The following is a 17,590-nucleotide window of genomic DNA, read 5'->3' as shown; positions in this document are numbered from 1 at the left end:
CTATACAAGCACATTGTGTCTATAAACACAAAGCCATACTTCTAAAATAAAAACATTAAGAATTTCCATAAAGTTCAGTTTCGTCCTTAGCATTATATAATAAAATATCATATAATAAAAGTTTTCTGCAAACTTCTCTTTTACTCTTGAGTATTCCCATATTTATTAAAAGTAACATCCATTCCAAAAGAAACTGTTAAGATGCATTGCTCTGCACTAAGGACCAAATGTTTACACATGGTGTCATGAATCTGCCTTCATGTCATGTCTATTCTTGGTCTTGAGGCAGATTCATGACGAAGTCTTATGTTTTATGTGAGAGAGAGATGTTGGTTCGATCGGCTTTCTATGCTCTCTCTCTGGTCCGTGTCTTTGTTCCCGCCATCTTGTTTCCTCGTTAACCTTCCCTGAGTGTTTCAGTACCCGCACCTGACCCTTGTTAATTATCCTTTGTCTGTCTCCCTTTAAAACATCCTCGTGTTCATTGTCCTGTGCTCGTTCGTTGTACTTGTTACCCTGTCCTAGAAGCGTTGTCCTGACAGGTATGTTTAAGTATAGTTAGTTTTTGTGAGTGTTCGTTCTAGTCTTTGTGTTTTATAGTTGAGTTCTTGTTGAGTGTTTAGTTTTTCAGTTTGTCGTGTTTGTTATTGTGAACTCTGTTTTGTTACCCCCTCGTGGGTTTTTGTTTTCTGTTATTATTAAAGTCCGTTTGTTAATCCCTTCATCCCCGCTGCCTTGCAATTGGGTTCTTCCACAATGCCTTTCCTGACACATGGATTGTGCTGTCACTTTAAAAGAATGATGGGGTGAAATATGACCTCAGTGCTCTAGTCTACAAGGGCCGTACTTCAGATTATCATAGAAACACTAAAATATAAACACTTAAGGAAAGTTACCGCTCAAGATGTCAAAAACAGCCTTCTGCAGGCTTACATATTAAGCATGTTCCATTTCCTAGATACCAGAATATTAGTTTCATAGTTCATGTCTCCCCTTGGCAGTTTGACAAGTCATGGTCTATAATTAGCCCTGTTGCTTAGCGGGGATGGTCATGGAAGGTTGAGTACACAGAGCTCTCTCCCTCTCCCTGTGTTTACTGTCAGAACCAGAGCAGTGTGTTTGCGTCGAGTGTGGCTAATGGACAAATTGTTGCCCGAGGCCAGAAACCATAGGAAGCGAGCGATCTGGTACGATTCACTGATGCATGTGCTAAAATAACGCAATAGACCTGCATGTTTGCCTCACTGCTGCCAATACTGCAACTGATATGACATTGAAAAGTCAGAGCAGTGACTCATTTAAGCATTGACTTTTAGAGCATGCTTAAACTCCAAAATAATGTTATTTGACAAGAGTACATTTTAAAGAGGTTAATGTTTTATATTAGGGTTACATAATATGCATTATGGAAACATAAGCACCAATAACATAACATATTGTTAAAAAGGTGTAGTGCCATCAGACTTGTAATAGCTTATATTCACTTATCTCTTCAGAACCTCCAGGATGTGTTTTACCCTCCATGATGTGTTTTTGATGTGTCTGAAGCTTTAAAAGAACTCTAAAATGGATCTGAGAGCCAAGCATGGTTTGACGCTGTTGGAACAGCTAAACCGCATGCGAGAGGCTGAGCAGTTAACCGATGTGGTTCTGATAGCTGAGGGTGTCAGCTTCCCATGTCACCGGGCAGTGCTCTCCGCATTCAGCCCCTACTTTCGCGTAATGTTCACCTGCGGCCTGCGTGAGTGCACCAACCGTCAGGTGGTACTAAGAGACATGCCGGCACATAGTTTGGCCCTTCTTCTGAAATACATGTACAGCTCCAATCTTCCTCTCACTGCAGCCAACGTGCAGGGGATTTCCGTTGCTGCATTTCTCCTACAGATGGATGACGTATTCAGCCGTTGTCAGACCTACATGATTGACAACATGGATACGTCCAACTGCCTGGGCATCTATTACTACGCCCGGGACCTGGGGGCGGAGGAGTTGGCTGACCAGGCTCAACGCTACCTGCGGCAACACTTTACCGAGGTGTGTCTCAACGAGGAGGTGCTGGAGTTGGAGGCATACCAGCTAGGGGCGCTGCTCGGCTCGGACGACCTCAACGTTTCACGGGAAGAGAGCATTTTGGATGTGGTGATGCGTTGGGTGAAGCACCGCCCATGTGATCTGGGGTCAGAGGTGGAAAACCGTGCCAGGCACCTTCTAGAACTCTTAAAGAAAGTACGTCTTGCATTGGTTGGTGTAGATTACTTAAAGGGGACATTGAAACGAAACACAGCACTGCTAGCTGATGCTGAATGTCTGGAGATGATGGAGCAGGCGGTGGAAACAGCAAGCATGGATTCAGATGCTCCACCTCGCAGACTGAAACTGCGTTATGGGATGGAGACCACAGATCTTTTACTGTGCATTGGTAATGACGGCGGAGGGATACGCTCGCGGTACAAAAGCTACTGCGAGCGAAGCTTCTGTTACGCTCCCAATACCAGTCGAACACTTTTCATTACCTCACCACGGTATGGTGATGCACTTGGATACGTCTGTGCCGGGGTGGTGACTGAGAGGAATCAAATTATCGTTGCTGGAGAGCTTGGAGCTCGAAAGATGGCGAGACAGAAAGATAGAAACGTCGAGATTTTCATGTGAGACTTCTCCTTCTGCAGGAGAAAATTACAGTAATACAGTTATATGCTTTCAACACTGTACATCTGAGTTTCTGTACACATTACAAACTTTTTCATTGTACATACTTCATTGTAAAAAATACTCAAAGTTTTATTGTGATGTAGTCTATCTAGTGCAAATTTTTGCTGTGCTTTTTTTTTAGGTACAACAAGGAAGCCCAGGGTAGCTGGAAACACTTGAGTTCAGCAGAATATCGTGACTCTTATGCCCTGAGTTCTCTGGGAGAGTACTTGTATTTAATTGGTGGTCAGATGAAGCTGAAGAATCAGTTCCTCATCACAAATAGTGTCGAACGCTGCTCTCTGAATGGTGGGCCTTGGCGTAGTGCTGCCCCTCTGCCCATGCCACTTGCCTATCACAGTGTAGTTCGGATGAAAGGTAGCTTGTATGTGCTCGGAGGACGAACCCCACAGGTAAACTCCAAGAGTGCAAACCTATTATCTTCATATTGTAGACTAAATAAAGTAATCAATTAAAATAATATCAAAATGAATGCAAACTTGTATGCAGTAGCAGATCAGGTGCTGTCTTCATGATGTATCACAACAAACACAAACAACGATCACAGTGACTAAGCCCGTTTTTTGCATTCTCCCTTCTGTGTTTTTCTGTTCTGTGCCTGCTCTGCCATGTCTCATGAATGACAGTCATACCGCACAGATGACGAGCCTGACCGTATGAGTAACCGTCTGCTTGAATATGATCCAGAAGCCAACAAGTGGAGTGAACTCTGTCCAATGAGATATTCAAAATACCGTTGCAGTGCAGTCGCTCTCAATGGGGAAATCTTTGTACTCGGTGAGAATTAAAAAAACAGAGTGAATGTCCAAAATATGAACTCCTATTCATCTTTATTTATACAGTACCTTTAAAGGGAATTTGGAACTTGTGGGCCTATGTCTGCAAAGGGCAGGGTTACCGTATTAACTTAATACTGCTAACCAAATATAATAATTTTATACAATAAATACAATGGATCACTCAACCTCACAAAATATAATTTTTATTATTACTCTGTAAATTTGTTTGAAATTTGCATGTTTACACTAACTAGCTAATCCTAAAAGCATAAATTGTGCAATTAACTAACAAGTTTATGCTGTACTGAAAACAATGTGGTGTAAAATGAATCTTAAATTCAACTCTTTCAGGTGGTATTGGGTGTGAAGGTGTGGATCGTGGCCAGTCACGTCACTGTTTGAACGTAGTGGAAATCTACAACCCTGATGGAGGTTTTTGGAGAGATGGTCCGCCGTTGCCCTACTCTCTCCTATCACTACGCAGCAATGCTTCAAATGCTGGTGTGGTGGATGGAAAACTTTACATCTGTGGCTACTACAAAGGAGCAGGTAAATAAGCACTGTAATATAAAAATGGAACATGCTTATTCTCTTCAATCACTGTAAATTATAAAACACAATCTGGTGTGTTGAGCTTAAATTTTTTTTAAAACAGAAAACTTTGAAACTGATCATTAATATTTGTAATAATGTCACTCTTTTTCCAGATCGTCATGATATCATCACTAAAGACATCTTGCAGTTGGATCCCTGGGAAAATGTATGGACTGTGGTGGCAAAGCAAGCACTGATGCATGACACTTATGATGTGTGTCTGGTGGCAAATCTGAACCCTCGTGGACTCATGCCCCCTCCTGCCGACTTGGTAGATGAATGAGTCTATATCTGGGTCTAAATTAATCTATTTGATGTGATTTCTCATTAAAAATAGCCTTATATGTCATCTACTGTATAGAAGATAAAAAAGTGAATGTAGGAAAATAAAATATAGGATTTTTTTTTTAAATTCCACAATTATTTTAAATTATAATGTTAACGGAAGACAATGTTGTGTATGTCAAATGCATGTGTCAAATAATGCAAGCTTTACGTATATGAACCTTTTAAAGGTAAATGCTATGCTAAAATATAAACTTCACTAGAATAGTTCAAATGTATTGTATTGAAGTACACAATATATGAACTTTGAGCAGTTGATACTATTTATTAAACAAGGATGCTACGTAATAATTGCGCAACAATTCCTACATTTGTGCCATATTCCAATTCAACTGTTTATTTTAAATATGACGTTTGATGTTACAAAAAATATTTTCCAAACTATAACACAAGCACACATTGTTCACAAACATACAAGATAGCTGTTAGAAACAGGACAATCTATTACAGCTCATACATGAGTAACTGAACATACTAATAACTTAATTGTGTCTGAAGTGAACAAATATTTAGCAACTTATTCTGAGTCATTTAAATCAAAGAGCTGCCACAGGCCGTCCTCTCTGTCTGTGACACTGACCTCAGGTTCAGGCACCGCTGTTTCCCACTTGGTCATCTTGTATTCTACGATCATTTGAGAGTTATTTGTGTCTTGAGACCACATACTGAAGGGGTTTAGTGGTCGGTCAGCTCCACACATACTGACTGGGGCTACAGTGGCTTGCGGTTGAGGTTTTAAATGATTCTCTGCAGCAGATTTGTTGGTCTTGTTCCAGCTGTCACAAACAGAAGACAGAGGTGCACTGTCTATTTGTTCACCTTTAAGGTCTTCGTTCTGCTGATTGTCGAGCTTCAAAGACCCTTTTTGTCTCGTTGACTGTCTTTGTGGAAGAACCAAGGCTCTCTTTTTCCCCCTGTAATTCACTGCCTTTTGGCGTCTTCTGAGGACCTTTGGTGGTGGAAGAGCATCAGTGGACGTTCTCTGTATGTTTTCAATAGCATGCAAATGTTGTTCTGGTTCTATATGCACAAGAGGTCTATCTAAATACTCATTTCTATGATCCTCCAAGGATGAAATGGATTGAGCATCAACAAGTGGGATTGTTCTGAAAAACTTTGACCTGACTTCTGTTTGTTTGACTTGCTGCTGCCCCTGCACAGGCAGGACGTGTGTATTTTTGTTTTGTGCTCTAGGCGTTTTAAATGGACACGGCATCAGGTCTTCGTGTTTTTCAGCTGTCATGACACAGAACCTCTCTAACAATCCAGGGGATGTCTGGACTTCACTATCAATCATTCTTGCAGGGCTAGGTGCTGCTGTCGGATTTTGAATAGAAATTAACGTTTCAAGCTGCGACAGAATCTCTCCTAGCATGCCTTGCTCCTTGCTCTGCACTACTTTCAGATGCTCCAGACCCCCTTGCAGGTTTAGGATGTTTGAGTTTAAGTCTTTTGTAGCCAGACTAATCTAACAGAAAATAAATATGCCATGTATTATGTTAGCACTTAAAACCTGATTTTGACTAGACAATACGTGCAAATGTCTTACCTTGGCTTCCCTATCCTCCATCCCAATTTGTGTTTGGCTCTGCATAGTCTCAAACTGACATGTTATACCCTCTCTTACATTGTTTAAAAAATCCTCAACTGCAATAAACAGTATGGTGTCAATGGTAGTAGCATTGTCTGGGGTCATCAATATTTTACCACATGGATAATATCAAAATGTAAATAAAAACTTACTTGTTTTTGAAAAGTGATCCATTTTCTCTAATAATACTTTTCTGGTTGTGTCATTACTTCCCTCAATGCGATTTAACAATGTCTCTCTGATCTAAAAGAATTTAAGGGAGTTTTATTGTAGTTTTATGGTAGTATTAAAACATATGGAACCGTGACTATTTGCAAGCTAACAGTTTGTTCTACTTACATTTTCCAGAGAATCTTGCAACTGTAGAATTCCACGAGTGAGATTTTCTCTGAAAGTGGAAAGTTATGTAAAGACATCACAGAGATCTCAAATATTTCAGAAGGGAACTGAGTAGCAGATATTTATATGGTTAAAACAGTATTTATTAAGGTTCTTTGGCAGAATGGACAGATTACCTTTCATGTTTTTCTGTAGCGTTTCTCTTCTCCTCAACAAATCTGTCCAACGTGCCACTGGTGATTTTACCACCAGTGAAGTTTGGAAATTTACCATCAAACAAAAAAGGCTTAGAACTGTAACTGCTAGACACTGTTGTTTTCTTCATCTGCAAAAAAACCAAAACAATCTGATTTAAATTGCTGGATAATGTGGATCTGGTGGCGTATTAAAGAAAGATTGTAACTTGAAAATCGTATCCTATCTGTTCGGTAACCATGGTTATTTCAGTTAGGACCACATTTAGGACAAACTCTAATACAGAACATCACTTCGTAAGTGCATCATCTTATCTTACCTACAGATAGTAAAGGGGTATTACAGAAGCATCCTAACTTGACAAATAACCCTATAAATGGTCTTAACTCTTGGACAATTCCACAGCTGTCCTAACTTCAAAATTAAAAACTAATAGAAAAAACGCTCACAATTAAATCTCCCTTGCCTGTAGGCTATTTTGTTTCGCTTGCACGGGTGGTAAACTTTTCTTCAGTCTTAGATGTACGGTTAATGCCGGACACTGCAGACAAATTATCGGCCCACTCCCTGTCTTTGTCTTCGTGAGTGAGCGAAGGTGAAAACTTACCAAATCGTATCGGCTTTGCCTTTCCTACCAGTTTCTATACCCGCGGCACTAAAATTAAAAGCTCACCGGGTTTGTTTTTCCATTTTGTTTAACCTCATCAGCAGCTCGCGCAGTGTTGGTTGCTTGGTAAAAGACCTGAAAGTGGATTGATGGTGTAATTTAGGATTGCCTAACTAGAGAAAAGTAAGATAGGATATTGTAAGATAGGATAGGAATCCCAAATGAAGTTAACAATCGCTTCTGTTTCTCGAATTTGTGAAAAATTCCTAATTTAACGTATCATATCTTAAATTAAGACCTAAAATAAGAAACTTTCTGTAATACTGTAACACAAATTTTAAAACAGATATATAAGTGACAGACAAATACATCATGAATAGTTATTTACCTCTTGTGAGTTTTTCTGAGAGCCTCCGTTCTGGCCGCTCATCATGTCTTGAGAAAAGCTATGTGAGCTTTCAGGCCAGAACTGAGAGCTCAACAGAACCTGGGAGTCCGACAGTCTGGAGAAGTCATTGTTTCCAGGCCCCTTAACAGTTTTAATCCCTCTACAACAGAGTTTTGAATATATTCTTAATTTGTGCACAATGTTAATGATAACAATTTAGTGTACAAAATACTTTAGTGAAGAATTCATTTAAAGTAATAAGACATAACGTTACCCAGAAGATGCGGGGATGTTCAAAAGCTCGTTTATATTCCAGACGTTTGGCTTCATTTTACGGAATTTCACGGTCACAGGAATTTGCACTATTAAAACACACAAGAATACTTCATACTTAACAAGAAAATAGTTCTCCAAAACAAACACTGTGTTATTGTATGGTGTTTAGAAATCCTGCTATTATCTGTGCCATCCTTACGTCAGTAAAAACTAGGTAAAAGGCGGTAAAAACGATTTCTGACAAACTAACGTTACTGTTTCACCAGGTTACACCTGTCGAGCTAATTTCACAAACTTATCTTACCTGGAACGATTAATGTACACGTTTTATAGTGGCGACAGACATGAATTTAACTAGCCGTGGTTGACGACGGTATAATCCTTGCAGGTTACATTATAACGGACAGCGGAATTTTTCCCGGGCTACAAAATTCAAACAGATTCGCCACTTTCTGACGATATTTCCATCTCATTTAGCACCATTATCCACAGCAAGGCAGCAACAGAAACCCAATAATAATACATACTTTGATGCTGATGAACTTCATCGCTAGGTGTCACTCTTTGAATACTTAAAGTAAGTGTGTCTTTTGCGTATGTATTTGTTTATTTTCACTGGTGCAGTTTCTTCTCAGTTAATTAAGTAACGTTAGGCATTGTTGTTGTTATATAGAAAATAGAATATAATAGAATAGACGTGTTTTTGACCTTTTAAATGATATGATTTTACATCAAAATTGAATGAAATCACAGCGTACTTAGTCATCGACGTAAAGAATAATAAAAAATAGTATTATCATTATAATTATAAACGTTGGGCTGCCTAATATTAAACTGTAAGCCGTTTTTAACACGAGAATCATCATTAAATCTAAATCAGAATTCTAGTATGTCAGCTATTGATCTAACATTACTGTAAATACAGAAGTCTAGCAGTGAGCCCTGCACCGTCGTTGCTGGGATAATAGATGGTATCATAGCAACCAAAGATACGACTGTCTTCATAATAAAAGTCGGGGTGATTTGAAACTGTCAAGTAAATCAGTTTCTGACACAACACTTTTCCACCACAAGTCACATAACTTCTTATAATAACTATTATCAAATACACAAGAATATGTTTTTGAACGGCAAATCTCAATGTATGTTTCAGTGTCTTCCACGAGGCATCAAACCGTCGTTGAATGGTTACAAAACTGCTTTCCAAAGTGTTTCGTACATATTTATACTTTATCATTTTAATAAAATTACGTTATAGAAACGTTCTAATAATGAAAAACTGATCGATAAAGGCAAAGATGTGAAACAGTCATGATAAAGACCTGTATTTTGACACTGCACGGTTTATTTATCAGGAAGTAAACTAGACTCTCGTTCTCATCAGATTTGACACACTAAAACGTGCGTTTCACAGGTGAGTTTGCGTTTTTATTATCATTTACAACCAGGAGAATGTCGTTAGCAAATTCAGAAATTGTAACAGTCATTGCTGCTCTTTTATAATGCATATTTCAAAGGATAGCGTTCAAAACATACGACACCTTCATTTTTTACATATGCTCAGGTTACGAGTGAATAGACTGGTTAAGCTTGTTTTCAAACTTGTTTGCGAAATTACATTTTACTTTGTGCTAAAACACAGAGTTTTACCATTATGGTTGGAAAGAACGTATGGCATTCTTACACTAAAAACACAGTGTGGTGATGAGGAGCCTTGCAATGTCCTAGTGTTAGTGGCTCACTCAAGATATTCTAACCTAATATTTTACTCTTTAAAAAGTGGCACGCTAAAAATCATGACATACCAAAATTTGTGGCAAATATCCAGGGATTCAGATCCATATTGACTCAATCTAACCCACAGGAGTAATGTCATCATGAGTAGAGTCTACTTCATCCTCAGTGCTGCTCTTTTTGTGTTAGAAATTCCAGAGACCAAGGTATCTCTTGTCTTCTTTTCAGGAATTTCCAATCTACTCTCGATATGTGAGAGTATGTAACAATTGACAATACATTAGATACTATAATTCTAAGTCGTAATAAGGCTTACTGGGTTGAAAATAGTAAAGAATAATTTCAGTCTTGATGCATCTTTGTGTGTGTTTCAGGCTTTGCTGGAAAACTCCAATGACTGTTGCGAAAGAATAAAGAAAATGAATGAAACCTGTGCAAATAGTACACTCTGCGATCCTGGTATGTTTCATATTTAGTGGACTTTAAAGTGGTTTTTAGTGGTTTTAAAAATAAATATTTATACTGTACTATAAGAGTTAAAAAAATATGATTCGTATCTACGCTAATGCTAGGTGACAAATCAAATGTCAGGAAATCTGTGACATTTTCAGTCAGATTGTTTTGCTTTTATTTATAAATGTAATAAAAAAATGATGTAGTAAACGTATGAAAAATATTGTCTTATTTTGCTGTTATAAATATAATTTGAAGGAAAATATTTTACAAGATAAATAATGAAAACGTTGTTATAAGTGTCCTGAAACCCGCTCGTAGTGTATTCAAAATGTTTGAATTTCATTCAAATGAATGCCTTGTTTTTTCTTCAAATAAAATCGGATTACTGTGTAAATCATTTCCTCTAGGGCTTCTTCAGCTTCAAGAGAACCATACAAATTTTTGTGTGTCATGTGATTCGGCAGAGCGAGGGGATTCAACACTCAACAATAGTAAGTTCTATGCCATTGACATGTATTTTGTATTGTATTTTATATACTATAAACTAGACATAGAATATAAAGTTATACGTTTTTACTAATGGACGGGCTCTGTGCACCTTCACGAAATGATAGTACAATTTGTTCCTCTATTATACATTTTTTATTTAACTGACTTTACCATATGACTATACAGTATGACAGGCTCTCTCTCTTGGTTTATCATTGTAAAAAAAAATTCCTCGCCATCTAGCAAGGATCAGTCAGACACCAGTACCTGAAATCACAGAAATCGGTAAGTTAAACAAGATTGTGTAAGCAACAGCTATTTTTGAATTGTTCTCAGTTGTTTTATTCTTTGTGCGTGATCTGTGCAATTGCAGGTGGTCCAGGTGTAGCAGCCTCTGTCCTTCTTGGAACTCTGCTGATCAGCCTGGGTCTCATTCTCTCTGTTGCATCTTTCTTTTACCTTAAGCGCTCAAAACGCCTCCCTGGTCTCTTCTACCGACGCAACAAGGGTAAGAAGTGTTGCTTACCTAACTGACATTGACCTAATTGACATCTCTTAGTGATATTAGTTGATATATGTTCATATTTTTCAGCTTTTATTTTCCAACCAAGTGAGACGGTAAGATTCTGAATATTTTAGAAATAAATACAAAAATCAAACATTCAATGGATATTAAAATGACTAATGAGAGAATATTTGTTTTTTAAGGCTGTCATGATTCCTGAAGCCACATCTTCAGGTATGAGGAATAAGAACTACTACCTATTGCTTTCATCTATTGATCTACTTTAGTACGATTTGAAAATCCACTTTTGTCAAACAAACTGTACTAAATCCATCTTTTATTAAAATCATTTGATGACGTTTTTCATTTCTTTAGTTCGCAAACCAAGATATGTCAGAAGGGAGAGGCCATCATCGACTTCAGCATCCAACAGTGCCACCGTGGCAACCGGGGCAGTAACAAAGGTATACGATGTGTGACCAGCTTTAGTATAGTTCCCTTTCAAAACATGACAAGGTTTGCCACCCAGCACTGTTTTCTTTAGGATTAACCTTTTTGGTAAAAATGTCTTTAGTTACATACATGACCAAGTGATATGTTCCTGTTATAGCTTTTGTCTTGGTAAATCTTTTTGATTAATTATATATATTTTTTCTTTTCACATGTTCAAAAGCCAGTAATTTATTTATATTTATATATTTTTCACACAAAATTTTGTTTCTTTTTTAAGAGACCAGGTGTTGCACTACTAGAGTATTTTCATGTGTTGATCAGTAAATCAGTCAAGTAATTTGTTTTCTCAATGAATTTTGTAATGTTTATATTTATTAGCAGTATTTTCATGTGATATTGTACAAATTAATCTTGTGACAATGTACCTAGGATCCAAAACGAGACCGAGACAGTTATATTTGATATTTGCACACAACATCTCTAAACCTCATTAAATTTAAAACAGTCATTGTATTTTTCTAGTTTGGATGAAGCAGTTTTAATGTTTGGTTTCCAAAAACATAAATGTAAACTTTTCCATTGATTCTGTATTCCATAAGCACTTATATAACGCCACATACAACAAAATACCTGCATGATTTGAAAACCAGTTTTGGCTTAGGTTTTTATAAAACGTTAACTGTACTATGTAATGCTGTACTATGCCATATGTTAATAATAGCAAGTTTGTCACTATATCCAATATATGATTCCGGCATGCACCAAAGATGTTCCTAGATATATAATGATTAAAAACAATTTAGTTAGGCCTTAAAGGGACAATTACGCTGTAAATGCACAAAATAGGTAAAACTGAAGTGAAAATATCTCAAATAAGAAGTTAAAGTTTGAGAATGTTTGACCACTTTTTATTATGTTATATGTCCACTGTATAAGACAAAGTGCCATTAACTGAATGTGCTAATGGATGATGATCACCTTGATTTTATTTTTTTATAGAAAATTAGATTGTAAGAATATAAAAGAACTGTGGGCAATGTACAGTATATTGTTTATGGATAATGTATTGCAGCATAAGAGAGAAGTAATACACTGGTGTGTCTATGAAGGCGCTGAAGACGTCAATACATTTTTGAATTTTTGTAAACATGCATAGTGGCCTTCAAAATGCCATATCATCTGTATATTTTATATTTTCCATTTTAGGTTTTTCTCATTTGTATGAATAGTTCTGTTTATTTGAAGAATTGTTGTTGTTCCATTTTGCTACACCGTTTCTACTTTATTGTAGTATTTGAATCTTTGTTTTTTATTTTATTATTGTAAAAATGTAAATCTTCAGAATGCTGGGGTAAGATAAAATAAGGAGTATTTACTTAAGATAAAATGTAAATGCCGTTGGGATACAGCAGTGAAAAATTAACCAAGTAGGTGCCATTTTTATCAGCTGTTGTGCAGCAACTGGAAAGCCTGGTTTTGTATGAAATATGTTTAGATATCAGATGCTGAACTTTTGTATGTTATTGTCTTAATGGAGTGAATATTAATCACCCTATTGAATTGTATTTTATGATGTCAGTGTTTACAGAAATAAAAGATGGTTTGATTGATGATAAACAATTTGTTGACATGCTGAACTTAACTTCCGGTAGACCTTCAAGAAGAATCAATAACTGTTGAGAAGTTCTAATGTGATTTAACACAATTAATATACAATAACATATCAATATACATAATAATAATCTAACATACATTTTTTAATTAGTTACCAAACACAGACTGAAAGTTATCTTCAGGCCAATGCGTACGATGAAGATGTCTATGTAACATGGTACAATATAAACAAATCGTGAGAGTTCTAGATGAAAGTAAAAAATTATCACTCTGTTCTGAAGAGTTGCTATTGTAGTAGATTCGGTTGAACTTCACATCCAAAGAAATTCCCTATAATCAAACTTTACTTTTATTATTGTCCGAAAACTCCACCTGAACGCAGTTGTCAGATTACAACTGCCTTTGGTAAACAGACGGGGAGACTTTGAACCCATTTGCTTCTAAAGATTGCTTCTACACTACTTCCTCATTAGACCAAAATAAAGCAATTACTACACATACTGACAGCTACAGTATATTTCCATAAGAATATTCCACTACATGTTTGTTATGCATGAATGTTTGCATAACAATACATTTCCAAAAGGATTTTGGAATTGAAGCCATGCTTACATAAAAAAACACATTTCGGAAGACTTAATAATAACAAGTGATTATGTCACATGTAGAAACAACCCAGACATTTCGAATTATCATCAAGCTATGGGAAAAATTGAATGTGATAATCATTACTTTATGACACCTTTAAAACTTTAAAATGGTTTGATTTTATGACAAATTTCTTTAGTAGTATGTTTTTATTATACACATGTATAATAAAATATTCGATTTCCTTATCAGTGACCAGAAATGGATTTCAGTCTGTCGGTGCAATTGAGGAATGGGGACAAAATCCAACCAGGGTAAACAGATTCTTTTATGTAGTTTGTCAACACAAACCTATTTAGAAAATTATATTTCGTGATGAAGTACAAAATTGTTGAATGTAATTTATAGTGCTTTTTTTAAAAACAGTGGTGTTTTCACAAAAACAATGTTTTAAATATATAGCACACATATGCACAATTTAACTCAATTTAAACTCTGTAATGTATAAATGGTTGAGAAACGGTCTCTTTCTTCAAATTTAGAGGCAGGTGAAACTCTTTAAATCTTGCCCAACCTTAGTCACTTAAAATGCTTTGTCATTCTTACGTTACCATATGTCTACAATGACTGCGCTGTAATCCAATCCTATCGGAAAACTGCTTCCTACTTCCCTATCTTTGTCTCACCTGTATATCCTACATATAAGTGTATTTGTCTTGTGTAAGGATGATTGAGGATTATAGAGAGAGAGAGAGAGAGAGAGAGAGAGAGAGATCATTTATGGTTTTATTGACTTTAGTCACAGTTAAGATACTGTGTAGTCTAACCTCTGAGAGCAGATGAGGACAGTTATGTTTTACTGGCAGACTGAGAAACGTTTGAAAAGGGACTGAATAAGTGCTTGTTTTCGAAAACTTTTGGGAGTCTGTCATTGAATAATCTGAGAAGATCTGAAGAAGAAAATTGACTTCCTCTTTAAGGTAATATATGCTCTAAAACAAACTTTACACTCTTGATGTTAACTGTCACCGTCCCGTATACGGGACACCTGTGTTTGCTTCAATATTGTGCATGTAATTTCTAATCGAATCATGACAAACTTTATATCATTGGAAAGCTGACTTTAGTCTTTGAAAGAATCTATGATACAGATTTTGTTGGTGTTTTTAAAAATTATTTATGTAGGAAGAGTAATCGTTTCTTTTTTTAAAGAGTGTGATTAGTTTTTTTAATGTTCTTTTACATGCCACAGACCCGCCTGCAGGACTCGGAAAATTCGGATTTAATCATGACAAAAGATATGCCGTTGGAAAGACTCTAAAATACATATTTCATCAGTGTTGTATAAAATAAAGTATGAAATTGATGTATTTTTGCATTCTGTCTATTAATTGCAAAAGTAAAAAAAAAACATAATGTTTGTTGTGAATTTTTTTTATCAAGGGTTAAAACCAAATGAAAGCATAAGGACCCCTGGTGGATTTTTTGCAATTGAGCAGCTAAAAGACTCACAGACACTTCCAAATTTGGTGTATCAAGACCAAACTTGATACAACACTTGGTGAAGCCTAGGGACTTTGACTTATGCATTTTTGGGACTGATCTATAATTTATTATATGCATTTTTTTATATTAGAAAAAACGTAACCTTTCATCGCTTTTTTATTACAATAAGCACAACATTTTGTGTGTGAGATTTTTATTACAATAAGCACAACATTTTGTGTGTGAGATTTTTATTCATATAGCAATAATCTACTTATTTTCTTCTTCAAACAAGACCAACTGTAGGGGTGTATCCCAAAGATTTCACGAGTTACATCATTTTAATTACAACAGTGCATTGTTCACACTTTTCATTCACGAGATGAACCCATTTTCACTCTGTGAGTATTTGCTTTTCTGCTGTTGGTTCCAATGCACTAAACTAGTTAAACTGGCTAAAAGCTTGTTTGTTTTTTGTATTTTTATGCACTTTAGTTCTGCTGACCACTTGACATAGGATGCAGGAGCCACCACAGGTATTACACCATCCAACGGTTACACCATCCAGAACAATACGACCCAAACAAGACACAGCGCCCTCCGGCGACGTCACAAGCCACGAATGGAACGACGGACCTGAATGTTCAATCTGCTTTTGTGCATTCGACAACACCTTCAAGACTCCAAAACTTCTCGATTGTACCCATACATTCTGCCTGGAATGTTTGGCACGTTTTGTGGCCATTTCACTAGAGCAGAAGGGCACCCAAATCACCTGCCCGCTCTGTCGGCACCCAACGTCTGTGCCTGAACACGGCCCACCAGATCTGCTCACCAGTCAGGAAGTTTTGAGTCAACTTCCAAGTGACCAGCAACTAGGGGAGAAAGTTTTCTTGGTTGGAAAAAAACTGTGCTACTCGAATCCAAAGATACCCAAGTGTATCTGTATTAACATTGGGCAGAACAAACAAGAAGAAAATGAGGGGAGTGCCGAGACAAGAGAGGGATGTGGAAGCAGGCTGCTGCGGTTTTTGGGTTTTCGTGGTAACTGGAAAAGACTCGTACTGTTTGTTATGGTTGTTTTTGTAGTCCTTTTTGTCATATTTTGGCCTCTAAAGTGTTTGTCCAGCAAGGGTTCTCTGAGAGCGTGTCTCAGTGAAGCACCAGTGACTTCGACACCTCTTACCGTCACTAGGTCTGCAGATGATTCATGAGGCACATGAACTTGTGAAACAGACTCATGCAAACCCGGGAGTGGCTACGATTTAAGCAAAAACTTTGTTAGTAAGTCTGATTCCTGTGAAAAGAACGAATCAGACATTTACACACTCAAAGTTAATGTACAGCCATACAGTTTTAACTTCCTCCTTTAAGTCGAATATCGAACTCTGAAAATGTGTTAATTTGCTTTTATAATTTTAAAATTTATCACAAACTGTTATTTTTACAAACAAATGTCCTTGCAGGTGTAACTTGGCTAAAACTCTTTATACGAAAAAAAAGTATAACTTTTCTGTTCATTGTTGCATTTTCTCTTATTGCAGATTTATTGTTTGTTCGTTTATGCACCTCACAAATGCCAAAAAAAATATTCCTTAAAACATTTTTATTTTTACAGAATTCACAGACATACATTTTGAAACTGGAATAATCAAACTAGGTCAACTGTCAAATTTATCCTCATTTCTTTACCTTTTATCCACCTGACAGATTTCACTTGAAGACTTGAATTCATATTGCTGCTTCCCTTCTGATACCTTGTATCTCCATATTTCATGATTCTTATTTTTTGCCATCAATCATTATTATTACCCTTTGTCACCCTTTATGTCACTGGGTTTTGCGAACATCTAACCAATAGCGTAATAAAAAAAGTACTTGTCAACTCTGACAGCACAGTATTTAATCTTTTAAGAAGTACTGTGTTTTTTCAAGTTCCTGAAAAACAACAAATTTGGACATCCCAGGTTTCAGAAAGACAGCGGTATGCTTTTATGCAAAGCAACTTCACACAAGCAATTTGCCATTCAAGAGTATCAAATGCAGTATTATATTCTCAAGTTGCTTTGAACATACTCAAAAATATTATTATCCTTCAAATTTATTTTAATTGTAACCTGAAAATCCTGTTGTGTTTATAGTAAACCTGACACGTACGTGGCATTCAGTCAGCATTTTATCTACATCTGATAAAACTGCTTGATCCTAAAGCCTTGTTTCTTCTTTTAAACTACACAAAGCGACAGGCCTCAATCACTCAATGTTTAACCCTTTCACAGTGGTTTAAGACTGTATCGATGAACAGCAAACACAGGCTGATCAGAGACAGAGTCATCTCCAAAGAAACTTTATTTATATACTGTATTGGTGAAATAGGACACCATCTGAAAATGTGAGTACCCATGAACACTAACATGTGATCAGACACATCTATTTATAT

The 17,590-nt window shown here is 36.6% G+C and overlaps 4 protein-coding genes across 9 annotated transcripts; 3 read left to right on the top strand and 1 right to left on the bottom strand.

The window, feature by feature from the left end:
• The first annotated feature begins 301 nt into the window (after positions 1–301).
• Positions 302–6,189, top strand: kbtbd12 (kelch repeat and BTB (POZ) domain containing 12). Of its 2 annotated transcripts, XM_079460372.1 has the most exons (7): positions 494–542; positions 1,002–1,187; positions 1,497–2,648; positions 2,834–3,104; positions 3,339–3,489; positions 3,843–4,040; positions 4,199–6,189. In XM_079460372.1, the coding sequence occupies exons 3-7, from the start codon at positions 1,567–1,569 to the stop codon at positions 4,366–4,368; spliced, it is 1,872 nt and encodes a 623-aa protein (XP_079316498.1). In that variant the 5' UTR covers positions 494–542; positions 1,002–1,187; positions 1,497–1,566; the 3' UTR covers positions 4,369–6,189. The 2 variants fall into 2 exon arrangements, with proteins under 2 accessions (XP_079316497.1, XP_079316498.1); XM_079460371.1 differs by lacking the exon at positions 1,002–1,187 and having other exon boundaries at positions 302–542.
• ccdc36 (coiled-coil domain containing 36) lies at positions 4,948–7,880 on the bottom strand (the record flags this gene model as incomplete). Its single annotated transcript, XM_079461040.1, has 7 exons — positions 4,948–5,898; positions 5,980–6,077; positions 6,174–6,264; positions 6,361–6,409; positions 6,537–6,685; positions 7,551–7,710; positions 7,825–7,880. The coding sequence occupies 7 exons, from the start codon at positions 7,878–7,880 to the stop codon at positions 4,948–4,950; spliced, it is 1,554 nt and encodes a 517-aa protein (XP_079317166.1).
• A 1,277-nt stretch (positions 7,881–9,157) lies between these two features.
• cUnh1orf159 (chromosome Un C1orf159 homolog) lies at positions 9,158–13,078 on the top strand. Of its 3 annotated transcripts, none has more exons than XM_079460368.1 (9): positions 9,158–9,240; positions 9,691–9,766; positions 9,935–10,019; positions 10,424–10,507; positions 10,749–10,790; positions 10,879–11,013; positions 11,098–11,123; positions 11,214–11,244; positions 11,386–13,078. In XM_079460368.1, the coding sequence occupies exons 2-9, from the start codon at positions 9,704–9,706 to the stop codon at positions 11,487–11,489; spliced, it is 570 nt and encodes a 189-aa protein (XP_079316494.1). In that variant the 5' UTR covers positions 9,158–9,240; positions 9,691–9,703; the 3' UTR covers positions 11,490–13,078. The 3 variants fall into 3 exon arrangements, with proteins under 3 accessions (XP_079316494.1, XP_079316496.1, XP_079316495.1); XM_079460369.1 differs by having other exon boundaries at positions 9,170–9,240; positions 10,481–10,507; XM_079460370.1 differs by lacking the exon at positions 9,691–9,766 and having other exon boundaries at positions 9,161–9,240.
• A 1,424-nt stretch (positions 13,079–14,502) lies between these two features.
• LOC306896342 (RING finger protein 223) lies at positions 14,503–16,668 on the top strand. 3 transcript variants are annotated; one of them, XR_013786894.1, is made up of 3 exons: positions 14,503–14,645; positions 14,918–15,551; positions 15,646–16,668. XR_013786894.1 is itself a non-coding variant. In XM_079460241.1 (3 exons), the coding sequence occupies exon 3, from the start codon at positions 15,669–15,671 to the stop codon at positions 16,362–16,364; it is 696 nt and encodes a 231-aa protein (XP_079316367.1). In that variant the 5' UTR covers positions 14,507–14,645; positions 15,446–15,551; positions 15,646–15,668; the 3' UTR covers positions 16,365–16,668. The 3 variants fall into 3 exon arrangements, 2 of the variants coding, with proteins under 2 accessions (XP_079316366.1, XP_079316367.1); XM_079460241.1 differs by having other exon boundaries at positions 14,507–14,645; positions 15,446–15,551; XM_079460240.1 differs by lacking the exon at positions 14,918–15,551 and having other exon boundaries at positions 14,506–14,645.
• The last annotated feature ends 922 nt before the right edge of the window (positions 16,669–17,590 follow it).

The sequence above is a fragment of the Barbatula barbatula genome, assembly GCF_947034865.1.
Source record: "Barbatula barbatula genome assembly, chromosome: 7".
Taxonomy (NCBI): domain Eukaryota; kingdom Metazoa; phylum Chordata; class Actinopteri; order Cypriniformes; family Nemacheilidae; genus Barbatula; species Barbatula barbatula.
This window is presented reverse-complemented; position numbering and strand designations above follow the sequence as displayed.

Bases quoted from the DNA above. Each gene is read 5' to 3' on its own strand.
- kbtbd12 (XM_079460371.1), top strand. From the start codon at position 1,567: ATGGATCTGAGAGCCAAGCATGGTTTGACGCTGTTGGAACAGCTAAAC. The intron at 3,105-3,338 runs GTAAACTCCAAG...CATGAATGACAG, and splicing joins TCGGAGGACGAACCCCACAG to TCATACCGCACAGATGACGA. The intron at 4,041-4,198 runs GTAAATAAGCAC...CTCTTTTTCCAG, and splicing joins TGGCTACTACAAAGGAGCAG to ATCGTCATGATATCATCACT.
- cUnh1orf159 (XM_079460368.1), top strand. From the start codon at position 9,704: ATGAGTAGAGTCTACTTCATCCTCAGTGCTGCTCTTTTTGTGTTAGAA. The intron at 10,791-10,878 runs GTAAGTTAAACA...GTGCAATTGCAG, and splicing joins ACCTGAAATCACAGAAATCG to GTGGTCCAGGTGTAGCAGCC. The intron at 11,124-11,213 runs GTAAGATTCTGA...TTGTTTTTTAAG, and splicing joins TTTTCCAACCAAGTGAGACG to GCTGTCATGATTCCTGAAGC.
- LOC306896342 (XM_079460240.1), top strand. From the start codon at position 15,669: ATGCAGGAGCCACCACAGGTATTACACCATCCAACGGTTACACCATCC.